Raw genomic sequence first — 12,900 nt, 5'->3', positions numbered from 1 at the left:
TATTTTCTTATAGTCTTTGTCTGAGACTGAGACAAGACCAAGTGGAAATGTGGTCAAGTCCAAGACGAGACTAAGACTGACCGATCTGGGTCGCTGTTCAGTAAGAACATAAAGCTCTGTCAGCCTCGGGCCATCTGAAGTGTCCTTTGGCAAAACACTTAGCAGCAGAGAATGTGTAGTATTCAACTGAGGGACCACTGCACACATGTACATATGCTGTCACATTTATTAAACACATTATCAGCTTTAATTTAGGCCACAAACAAATACCCTGCTGTTTTGTGTAGACAACAAACACAGATGTTTTCACTTTGTCACCATGAATATTTCAAAAGTTAAAAAGTTTCTGCAGGGAATCAAAATATTTTCTTCTACATTCTGACATGTTAACGCCAACAGGCTATTTACAACATCATGATCCTGCTGCGTGGTCACAACCAATGCACAGGTCCCTTATTTACATTTACACCTCATAAACATCTCACATTAATATACTCAATAGATTACATTTTACATCACATTCTTCTATGTAGCAGCACTTAAACATCTTTGTCTGAGCTCTATGTACACTGTTAAAAAATTGCAGTAGTGAAGTCAGAATCTACAAGGAACAAAACGTATGAATGCACACTGTGACCGATATGTTAAAGGAACTACTGTACAGTAACATATACATGATGACCTTTTAATTCAGGAGATACAGTGAAGTCTAAAGTAAATTCAAGGCTGGTTTTCCTTCTAAAATGCCATCACCTGCACCAAGTTATAAGGACTGAGCGCTGTGCACTGGGCATGTGCTCTTGAATGAGTTCATTTACTTTATTTCAGTTCGAACTGCTGACTTTATACCACAGAGTTCATCTGACAGCTGATTAACTGCTGTGTTGCTGCAGCACATAAGAGGAACATCTATATGGCCGACCCCACACTAACTACAGGAGCTGACCTGCACTTTGGTGTTAATTTCAAAGGCTGGCAAAGCTAAAAAGTCTTCTTTTTTTTTTCAATTAAACTGAGTGACCAATAAATGACTTCAATTATCACGTTGTGTGTTATGATGGGTGAAGTGAAACAGAAAATGTCCCTGTGAGAAAAAGCCAATTTCTTTTAAAGAAGTCTGTGGCAATAAAAAGAAGGAAACACACAGAAACAACATTATTAAGGCTTGGTGCTCATGCCAGCGGACTGTTCATCCATTCTCTGCTGGAGAAAAGCAGCGACCACACAAACACTCTACAGTTACACAAAAATATATCCACAGTTCACAGCAGAAAGAAGCGACAGACGAAAGGAATGGAGGAGGAAAGTTAAGTTTATAAAATGCCAAAAAATATTGTGAAAAATGCTCATTACTATTTCCCAGAGCCCAAAGTGACATCTTTAAATGTCCAAGAAACCCACGGACTCTTCATTTTCTGTCATAAATTACAAAGAAAAGCAGCAAATTCTCACATTTAAGAAGCTGAAATCAGCAAATGTTTGGCATTTTTGCTTGAAAAATGACACAATTAATCAATTATTATTTGATATTATTATTTAATATATTATAATTACAAAAGTTGCTGAATAACTTTTTTTTTTTTTGATCAAATAATTGCTTAATCGACTTATTGTTGGAGCTCTACAGCCGGCCTTAACAATCAAAGAATAAAGCTCTCTTGTTGTCCAGTATCCAGGTGTAGTGTCTTCATATGTAACTGTATTTTCACAGGCTTATACGACCACTTTTCATCCATCAGCTTGGCAGTTGCATTCGTTTATGCTCTTTAAAAAAAGGTAATTGGTCCCAAGTCAGGTTCACTGAACAACTCCTCACTTCAAGGTTTTCCACAGTGGTGTATACTCGGCTCTGTTTGGCACTCGACAGGCTCTCCTCTGTCTTTACTGTCTGCAGTCTGTTTATTTTCAGCGTTGTTGCTGTTAAAAAAAACCCTGTTGCCTTTCCATGGAGAATGTTCTCTGCATGATTTGTCTCAGTAGTCACTTTTGTGCTGCAAAAGTCTGGCAGCTGGTGATTTCATATCATCTGGCCTCATCACCACACGTGTGTTGTTTGTGCTGTGTGCTTTCGACGGTGTCTGCTTTTTAGGCTGCATGCAAGCATCTCTCTCTGTGTTGAGCTCAGCGCTGGCAGCCATGTTAATGTCAAAGGTGTTGTTTGTTTTAATGGAGGTGTGTGTGCTGTCATTGCGGTGGCTGCGCGTCATGGTGACTCTGAAGGTGTGCGTGTGCTGCAGCTCCATCCTGTCCTCCTCTGACACTTTGATGAAGGGACACCAGGAGAAAGCATGACGGAAACCAGCACGAAACCTGCAGAAAGAGAGAGAATTTTATTTTCTGCCTCGTTTTTGTGGGATACTTGATCTTGAGGAGTTGAATATGTTTTTACCTTTGGTTTAGACAGCAGTAGATGATAGGATTGTACATGGTCGAACTCATCGCCAACCAGAATATGGCCAGATACACCTGACAAAGGAAGGAAACATGATGCCCAGTAAATAAATAAATAATTCAGTCTAAAGAGAAATGAGTAACAGACATAAAGGCGGCTGCTAACCTGTTGAATGTACTGTTTTTTATAAATGTCTCTGTTAAACGATCCCAGTATGAAGTAGATGTGGTAGGGCAACCAACACAGGGCGAAGGTCACCACCACTACAACCATCATCTTCACCACCTGTCAGAAATTACAGAGAGGAAAAGGAAGCCAAGATTGTGATATTTTAAACTCCCATATCACTCAGTTCAGTTCAACTATGCCTGAGTTATCTGAGCATTTTGATAATATTGACAGTGACATGTCAAAACTTCAGACAAATTAAAAGTGGGTGACCTTTCGCTTGGCTGTGATCTGGCTGTGGTAATGTTCCGTTGCCTCTCCAGGGATGCGCCCACCCCACAACGATCGGCCAACTAAACTGTAGGTCACCAGCATCACCAGCAGAGGGAGCAGGTAAATGAGCAATATCACTGCATACTGGTAACTGCAGAGGGGGAAAGAGAGAAAAAAGCTCATGTTTAATGGGTCCAGACATCGTGAACCGGCCCTTTGGTTGATCTCTGTCAACATAACTTTCTTTACCTCTAAACCAACACCATTAGCTGCCTATAGAAGTCAATCAAGCCCGCAACTAGAGGTGTCAATGAGTCTTCAGTAACTAGTTTTTGGTCCAGATGTTTCTCACGGTTTAAAACCTTAGGAGCTTAAGACAAACCAGAGGACACAAAATGTCCATATACATCAAAATGCTGACTTCTTTTTTTGTTTGCTGACATTCAAAAAATGCAACATAAGGGAACTGGAGTGGAGTGTGTGTGTGTAGAGAATATTAAAGAGAGAGAAAATGAAATAGGAATGGCCATCTGGTCACCATCAGTACAAAAACTGATTGTTTGGATTGTTTGTGTTGATTTCTCATTAGCTCTTGTTCTTCTAAACACAATAATAATAATGGTAACAACAACAATGATAATAACAATACAAAAAACTGCAAAATTAATATGATTTTAACCATCCCCACTCTCTAACACTACACTACAGCATGAAATATGATGATTATAATCCTTAAGAGATCATATAGCTAGAGGTGGCTGACATTAAGAAATCCTATCAGTGACTACAAAAGGCCAGTCTGAAGGACAGCACAGAGGATCATGGTGGCACAAGAACAGGCCCTGAGCACCAGATGCATAGAGGCAGGGGTCCACCATAGCAGACAGGACCCCCGCTGCAGGCTGTGCAAAGATGCCCCTGCAACAGATCAGCACATAGTAGCAGGATGTAAGATGCAAGCTGGGACAGTGTTCACCGAGAGGCAAAACCAAGTGGCAGAGATACAGGAACATCAGTGCCGAGTGGACTAGAAGTCACCAAGTCCTGATAGGACACACCACTGAAAGTGGTTGAGAACAGCAGGGCTAAGATCCTGACACTCAACTTCTAGTTAACCAACCAGACACAGTGGTGGTGACAAGGAACAGAGGAGGGCAGTAGTAGAAGATAAAAAGACTGAGAAGTACCAGGGGCTGAAGGAACAACTGGAAAAGATGTGGATAGCCTATATATGGTGCTAATTGTTCTTGTTCTATTAGCATTAATGTTATGTGGCTACGTTTCAGTTTATAGTACAGATCAGTCTGTGTTTTTTATCACAGTTATCTTGTTCTTTCACCTTAGCTGATGTGTTCCCCCATAATCGTCCGGCCAGTCGACCATGCACACAGTTCTGGGGTAGTAAAATATTGTCACGCTGTAGTAGCACTGAGGGAATGCCAGTAAGATTGCTACAATCCAAATCAGGGCGATCACAACCTTAGTGGAGGTGGAGGAGAGACGGGGCTTCAGAGGGTGGATGATGGCCATGTACCTGAAGGAAGACAAAAAGGGTTTAGTCATACATATCATGACATGGAAATGTGATGTTTAATTCACAGGAACAGGTGGAAGGAAACCAGACTGATTCTGTAAGGGGTGTGTCGACATCTGTGCTGCATATGGTTCAAAGTCAAGCTGTCTCTTCATGAGAAAACCCACACACTCATCCATCAAACCATTAGCTGTGAGATAATGATTTCAAATCTCTTCACTTGAGGTAATTAAAAAGATGTTGTCGGGTGTTCTTCTATGACCGCCTCGATCAAAATCCTTTATCAATACCCACAGTTTATATCAAATTACATTTTCTTATTTGTTTGTTTCCTCTGTGTTTTCTTACCTTTTCATCCATCATCCTGAACACATAACTCTCTACCTAAAAAGCTTCGTGAGCTCAATATCCTGTAATTCAAACTGATCATGAAAAGTCGTATCAACAAAAGAAGAATAATGATGATGAATACAAACAACTGGTTGTGGCAATCAGTTGTGAATCCTGCAATGTAGTTATATTCATTTAAACTCATTTAGTTCACAACATTACTCAGTTACAGTCAAATGATTGAACTACGACTATAAATCATTCATTTGAATTATCCAGGACCGACAGCATGAATATATTTGAATGGCTTCTGCCCCTTTTTCTCATTTTTAGCTTGATGGATAAAAACTGTGTGATCTTGCATGAAATTATTTGCATTAAATGAATACTTCAACCACAAAACCATTTGTAAATCAATTAGTTATGCTGGCTTTTCTTGAATTAGGGAAGAAAACTTTGATTTTCTGGGAAACCTCCACGAAAAACAGTGAAAATATTGGTTTCATAACTGACTGTGGACCACGTTTAACAACAGCAAAACTATACTGAAACAACCAGTCATATGCTCAGTACTTTCCAAAAACTTAGTAAAGATACGTTTCACTTTCAGATCAGTTTGGAATAGTTATGTTCTAGATAAAGTGCATGTGTTTGGAAAGTACTGAGCATACGGATGGATGAATGAGACTTGGATTATACTATAAGAGTTATGTGAGAGTTAGTAAATGGATGTTTTCATATAGTTTTGCTGTTGATAAATGTGGACCCCTAACAATCAATAAATCAATATGTGTGCTGTTTTCTGTGGATTCGAGCAAAACAAAGTTATCCTCATGTTTTTATTTTATTATGTTGTATGTAATAAGGTTAGCGGAGCATAAATAAAAAGGAAATGTGTTAACTTATCATCATAAATCATGTAAGTGAACTCTTAAGTGTAGGCAGAAATGATAAACCATAAATAACACAAATATTCTGTCAATAAGAGAAGGTTATATCATGGCTCTCTTGTGTAAATCCCCCCAGCCTTAGGCCTTCGATTTGGTTTTACATCAGATTTAACTCTCACTTCTCATTTAAACAGGGCTGCAATAATTAGTAGTTGTCAACTATTAAATTAAACAACTAATTTGATTATCAGTTTATCAGTTTAAGTGATTTAAAAAAGGTCAATTTCTCTGACTCCAGCTACTTAAATCTTTGGGTTGTGGACAAACAAGACATTTGAGGATACAGTCTTGGGCTTCTGGAAACACTGGTCGATATTTTTCACCGTTTTTTTTTTACATTTTATAGACCAAACAACTAGTTATTAGCTAAAAAACCAGTGAACGTAATCATTAGTTGTAGCCCTCCCTGCTGCTGATCTGATTGGCACCAGTTCCACCTGTAAAGGATAAGGAGAACATTCAGGGTTGTTGCTGCGACATGTTGAATCATTCTATGAATGCAGATTATGTTTCATAGTTTATCTATTTAATATGTGATTGTTTTGTGCTTGCTGCTGCAAGTAATGATACTGAGGAAAACTGATGGTTTTATAAATTGGAAACTAATGAGGAGGCGTTATCGAGTTTCAAGCAGATGCTACACTTGGTCTGATCTTAGCAGCTCATTTATCACTGCGTCCATCCTGAGCCACAGAGAGCCATGTATCATATATGTCATGAGAGAAATAATGAAATGTTCCAATGAAACTGATCTGGAGCAACTGCATTGCAGTGTACATACAGGTATGAGGTTATTGGGGGCACCTGTGCTATCAAATGCAGTCTAATACAACAACACTGCGATAAATTCTGCCTTTGTAATGTCCATAATTTTCGGTTTGTTTTGACACTGTGTCAGAAAGGTGTGGATTTAACATCATAGCCTTTTAATCGCTGATGGTGTTTATTCCACTGAATTAGACTAACATTCCTCATAAATCGAAATGGGGGTGGACAAACATTAACACCAGCATCAGCACAATGCCATCTAACGTACCACATCTCTCCATAGCAGCCTTAAGAATGAACATAAGCTTCATTAATAATACAGTGTTAATTGCAGGGCATATCATATGTTAAGCACAGTTTCAGAGAGAGAACAGACCGACCATTCATGCTCCAACACGCATTAATGACAGCTGTATCTCTGCTGCGTGTTGACCCATATCTCCTTCATGCAGCATTTTCCTCTGTACTGCTGCTGCTGATATCAAGAGATGCACATACATGTGAATGCATGCTGATTTAGCAGGGAGCTTCTCTTTAAGTGCAATCGACAAAAACCCTGACTGACAAAGGAACTCAGATGTGAGTGAGCAATTACAGTAACTGATGAAAACTACTGCAATGTACCCGTTTGTATCAAATACATAGTTGTACAAGTAATTTTCAAGATGATTGGTACTTAAAGAAGGCTACATACACCATAATTAAAACCCATACAGACAGAAACATTAACATGTCACAGACAGTGTAGCAATGTAGCACTTAAGTGGGTTATTTGCATATACAACTGCTGAGTTGCTGTTTCAGTAAGTGGTCATCCACCCATTTCTGACTGTTTGCATAATGCAGCTTGTAAATGGGGTGCTGCAGGAGATGAGGATAAGTCCTCCATTAGTGTCCGCTTTCTAGTACAGTGTCTCTGTTCTGGTTTAGTTCATGTAAATCCAAATGCAATAAATGTACAGATTACACAGCAAAGGAACACAAGGAAAATGCCCTTGTGTGCCTGACACCAGACGCATCACCACAGACATCCAGCACTGGTGGAAATTTTAAAGACTAATCCTCAGCTATTGGGGTTTGAATTTCCCTGAAACAGATGGTATTATTGTCAATAACCATATTCACCAGGGCAGTCTCCTGCTCAGCTATAAAAAGTCTCTGCCTTCCTTCCATCGATGGATGCCTCTCAGTTACCTTTGGTCATCCATTACTGTGGTAAAACTACACTGAGAGTGGAGTCTGAATGCACCACAACATTACATGTATCACAGTAACACCAAGGTAAATGACCTGTTTTCCCCTAGGAAAGCACGTACAATGGATAAAACCATATAATAGCCAAGGCTGAGTTGCACACTGGCTGTCCAGCTTCTCTCATAGTCCTCCCATGCATGAGCACATAATGATCTGGAGGTGACACCAAGTAACAATTACTTATCTTTGTTGTTGGTGGTGTCTTCCTCGTCCTCTCTGTTGTCTTGTAAATTCCGCATCGCATATATGTTTATAATCTATGTATCATTTTGCTATATGGATTGTCTTTCTGTACACGCAACATTTATTGCACGTCCTCAGAGAGAGATCTCGTCACAGTTTCTCCGCCTGATGTTTCTTCTATATTGTACCCATTACAGTAAAAGGTGTTTTGGGGGTCGTTTTACCTTATACGCTTCAAGGGTATAAGGACAGAGGGTGCCATATGCTGTACAGATTGTAAAGCCCCCAAAGGCAAGCTGCGATTTGTGATTTTGGGCTGTATACATAACGCTGAACTGACCTGACATCGTTAGGATCCATCATTCCAGAGCACATAGAAAGAGTTTTGAATATTTAAACATGTGTGGAAACAGATGAATGGAGTTTAAAGCCTTAAGAAATAGGTGTTTGTTTTTGTGGATGGCATCATAGTTTGGGATGTTTAAATATGCTTGGTTATATGTGAAAGAAGAAAAACTGTAATATGATATGAGGAGAGCTTTCTCACCTGTCGACTGCGATGGCAGCCATGGAGTATATTGATGAAAACATGGCCGTGATGGGGAAGAAGTTCTGAAACCGGCAGTAGCCCAGGCCAAAGTACCAGTCATTGTGAAGGGCATAGACAAAGTTGAAAAGGGTGTTGAAGGTTGCCATGGAAACGTCAGAGAAGGCCAGGTTTACAATGAAGTAGTTGGTGACAGTCCTCATGCGTCTGTGAGCCAGAATAATCCAGATCACTGTGACATTACCAGTGATGGACACCAGGATGATGAGGGAGTAGGCTATGGCCCAGAGAGCCACCTGAGAAATAAGAGGAAGAGGAGAGGAGTGAAGAAGAAAGGTAAGAAGACAAAGAGCAAATAGGAAAGGTGAAGGGGAGACAAGAGTAGAGAAAGAGGAAAGGAGAGGGGAGGAGAAGAGAGGAGAGGAAGCAAGATAAGAGAGGGGAAGAAAGACGAGGAAGAGGAAATGAGAGTAGAGAGCAGGAGAGGAAATGAGGAAGAGGAGACGAGATATGGAGAGATGAGGAGAGAAAACAAGAGGAAGAGGAACGAAAAAGAGATGAGAGGAGAGGAGAGGAGAGGAAAGAAGAGCAAAAGAGAAGAGAGAGGTGGGGATGAGAGAAGAGAGGAAGACAAGAGGAGTGAGGAACCAAGTTCAGAAGAGAGGGGAGAGGAGAAAGATGGATTGCAAGAGGAGAGGAGATGAGAGGAGGAGCGGAAACAAGAGGACGAGGACAGGAGAGGAGAGAGATGGAGATGAGAGAAGAGAAAGAGAGGGAGAGGAAAGAGAAATGAGGAAACAAGATAAGATGAGAGGGGAGAGGAGGAAGATGAAATGAGACAAGAAGACAAGATGAAAGAGAGGAGGGATAGGAATCGAGAGGAGAGGAGAGGAAGATACAAAAAGAGAGAGGAGGAAACAAGAGTAGAGAGCAGGAGAGGAAACAAGGAAAAGGAGGGGATATGATGAGAGACAAGGAGGGAAAACAAGAGGAAGAGGAAAGAAGGGAGAAGGAGGGAGAGGAAATAAGGGGGGAAAGATGAGATAGATGGGGATGAGAGAAGAGAAATGAGGAAACGAGATGAGAGGGAAGAAGAGGAAGATGGATTGTGAGAAGAGAGGAGACAAGATGAGTGGAGAGGGAAAGAAAGAGGAGGAATAAAGGACTGTAAAAATAAATGTACTGTACTGTACTGTAAGTGTAACCACAGTGAGCAGCTCAATGATGATATAAGTGGACAATCAAAATAAAGAGCACAGATATATACTGAAAAATGAATAGACCTACATAATATCCAGCCCCAGCAATAGACTCCATTTTTGCACTCGGTTTAATTTGATGAATTACATTTATTTGTCAGGGACCATACAAAGCATTAATTTAATTCTAAGAGGAGAGATGTATTGTGCCAGATTTAGCTGCTGAATAATGTCCATCTGCAGGTACACACATACTAACACTACCAGATGAACATTAGTGCCCTCTTTGATTCATTTGGTCTCATCTGATCACAGTTTCCTCTAAAAGCTCCCAGGCTCCCCCCTAATGAGAAAGAGCTGGCTGTGACTTCAACCTGTTTCATCTCTCATCCCTGCTCTCCCACCTGCCAGTCGGGCTGCTGGAACTGATTCCCAATCGTCTCGTTTCCGTCCTCCAGCCAGTCGGTGGTCACTGCAAACGGCAGTGAAGTGGCCTCCATGTCTCGTTCAACGTGTTGAATAAGACTCTCGGCGTCCATAGTTTCCTTCCCGTTCACCTGGTGACAGAAACTTCATATATAACTCTATGTGCGTCATTCGAGTCATAATGAGAGACTCACTCGCCCAGAATATAACTTGATTTGGAAATAAGAAAATCTCAGGCAGTTCATAAAAGCTGTTGCACAATCCAATCTGATTTAAATATGCTCCATTTAAAACTTATTGAAATCTGAAACATCCATGCATCTCAGATTTCAGGCAATCACGTCAAGTGTGAAATTTCTCTGTGAGAGCATTTGGGTCTCTGAACATCAGCCTTAGTTAATAATCATACATCATATCACCATTATGGCAAGTTCCCCAGCCTGCTGATATGAGCCTAATCTCACAGCAGCACATGTTAGTTTTAATAAACCATTTCCTTGAGCGTTGAATAAAGCTGCACTTTGTTTCAGCCCACATTTGATTGAAAATACGCTTTGATAACTGTTTCTAACACAAATACATCCATCAGCCAAGGTGCATTACGCGTATTTGGCACACGCACACTATAACAGGTTTCTTTGGCTGCGGTACGCGCAACGAGTGATGAATGAATGCACTGGACGGCACCAGTGGAAAAAGTTCAGTATAGAAATGAGACAAAATCTCAGTCAGATTAACACTTACCTCTCTGATTTGTCAGTTTTAACATCAGTTTGTCCAATCCATGGTTAACAAGGTCCGAAAATTAAACTCCGTCTGCGTAATGGACAACCAGATCCATCCAATAATCCACCAGGACATCTCTACTCACTCTCCCTCAGACACACATAGACACACTCTTCCTCTATCCTGGAATGTGTACCTAGCTGATTACGGGGCAAGCTGCTGAGAGCGACTGAGACGCACTGACAGGCAGGCACGCGTCTGTGCGCGTGGAGCTGCGCCAACTACACATACAAAGGCAGAGAGACGGGGGGAGGGAGGTGGAGAGAGAGGGAGATGAATGAAAAGCCGAAAAACAGGCAACTCTGGCTGTGATTTTCTGCATCTTTTGTATATTTGGAAAAATAAGAAAACTGAAGAAATGACACACTGATATTATATATTGAAAAAGAGACACAGGGGGAGTGGCATTAATTGAGGGCATGTGTTGGCTGTGCATGACTCAATCTAAAACAAGATGAGCAGAGTATGAATGAAACAGAGACCACATCAGCAGGGGAGGGGGGCGGACAGCTTGGATGGGAGATGAATTTCTACAGCTATCAATTTTCAGCTCCCCTGAAAAAGCTAAAACCCCCTTTGTGGTGTTTTCCCGTGAAATTACCTATAAACTATTCATTATCTATCCTCTTCTGCGGTGCAGCGTGGAGTGAAGGAGACACAGAGAGGAGTGATATGCAACATGTGCAGGGATCATGTCTCCTGGTCCTCTGTGAGCAGAGGGAGAGCTCTTTTGGAACTTTGACTGTTCATTTTCATTATGTGTGGATGTAGATTGTGTACTGTACGGTACAGACCAAAATGAAATCTCCACTTCCTTAGAAAAATGTTTCTTTAATGGAGTTCACATAAAGTTCCATGAATAGTATATAGAAGAATTAGATTTTTAGTGAACCCCAGCCATATTGCACCATGAAACTATTCAGTCATGCTGGTTTCCACATTACTATATACCTTCATTCCCACTACTGTTTTGCACTGTAGCTTGCAAATTACGCTGATATTGCATATACTGTGGTTATTGTTTTGTGTATATATATGCACATACTGTATATCTTCTGCGAACATGATTAAGTTTTCCTTTTATTTAATTCCTTTAATGCTATTTTTATAAACTTTGTTCTATTGAATCGCCTAATGATGTTGTTTTATTCTGTTCTATTTTAAATATTCAAACATCTGTTTATACACTGCTCAAAAAAATTAAGGGAACACTTAATCATCACAGTTTAACACCAAGTCAGTTTAACTTCGGGGATATCAGTCTGTCCATTTAGGAAGCACAAATGATTGTGAATCAGTTTCACCCACTTTGGTGCAAATGAAAGTGACAACAGGTGCAATGGAGAGGCAAAAGCAAGACAACCCCCAAAAAGGGAATGGACCTGACCTTAATCCAGTTGAGCACCTATGGGACGTTATGTAACAGTGCATCCAAGTACCGCCACAAACTGTCCAGGAGCTCACTAATGCCCTGATCCAGGTCTGGGAGGAGATCCCCCAGGACACCATCCACTGACTCATCAGGAGCATGCACAGACATTGTCAGGAGTGTTGTCAGGAGTTGATGTGATAAGATTCATGGAAGTTGGATCAGCCTGTGGTTTTTCACTTTGATTGTTGGTGTGATTTTGAATCAGGCCCTCAGTGGGTTGATGATTTCAGTTTTCACTGACTGTTATCTCATTTTGTTCTCTACAAATTATACAATGTACATCAGTAAAGCTTTTCAACTTGAATAATTTGTCCATCAAGGTCTGATGTGTGATCTAAGTGTTTGCTTAATTTTTCTGAGCAGTGTATTTTGTGAGTGTGTGTACCGTGGAGGAGGCTCAACGATTACATCTCATTGTGCAGTCCTGCACTGTGTAATAACAATAAAGGTGAACATTGAACCAAAGCTTTTGGGGTCCATTCAGGAGGGTCCATTCTTGCTGTGATTCTGTTCAATGCACACCTCCATTATGCTGCAACCCACAATCACCTGTCATCACTTGGGATTTAGTGGGATTGTCCTCCTGAGGGGTCTGCTCTGTGGGAGTTGACATTATCTGAAGAGGTCAAACTTCATTACAGTGTTGGTATGGATTTTT

General features: G+C 40.7%; 1 protein-coding gene across 1 annotated transcript; it reads right to left on the bottom strand.

The window, feature by feature from the left end:
- Positions 1-210: 210 nt before the first annotated feature.
- tacr2 (tachykinin receptor 2) lies at positions 211-10,991 on the bottom strand. Its single transcript, XM_033623710.2, has 8 exons — positions 10,769-10,991; positions 10,003-10,155; positions 8,400-8,695; positions 4,173-4,367; positions 2,834-2,984; positions 2,558-2,677; positions 2,390-2,466; positions 211-2,310 (listed from the first exon to the last, which is right to left on the bottom strand). The coding sequence occupies exons 2-8, from the start codon at positions 10,135-10,137 to the stop codon at positions 1,974-1,976; spliced, it is 1,311 nt and encodes a 436-aa protein (XP_033479601.1). The 5' UTR covers positions 10,138-10,155; positions 10,769-10,991; the 3' UTR covers positions 211-1,973.
- Positions 10,992-12,900: the final 1,909 nt, after the last annotated feature.

This window comes from Epinephelus lanceolatus, chromosome 2 (assembly GCF_041903045.1).
Source record: "Epinephelus lanceolatus isolate andai-2023 chromosome 2, ASM4190304v1, whole genome shotgun sequence".
In the NCBI taxonomy this organism is placed as follows: Eukaryota; Metazoa; Chordata; class Actinopteri; order Perciformes; family Serranidae; genus Epinephelus; species Epinephelus lanceolatus.
This window is presented reverse-complemented; position numbering and strand designations above follow the sequence as displayed.

What these genes read in the sequence shown, in the direction of transcription:
- tacr2 (XM_033623710.2), bottom strand. Translation starts at nt 10,137, where the DNA reads ATGGACGCCGAGAGTCTTATTCAACACGTTGAACGAGACATGGAGGCC. An exon ending in GCTGCCATCGCAGTCGACAG is followed by an intron (nt 4,368 to 8,399) that starts GTGAGAAAGCTC and finishes GTCTTCCTTCAG; the next exon opens with GTACATGGCCATCATCCACC. An exon ending in GGGGGAACACATCAGCTAAG is followed by an intron (nt 2,985 to 4,172) that starts GTGAAAGAACAA and finishes CCCCCTCTGCAG; the next exon opens with TTACCAGTATGCAGTGATAT.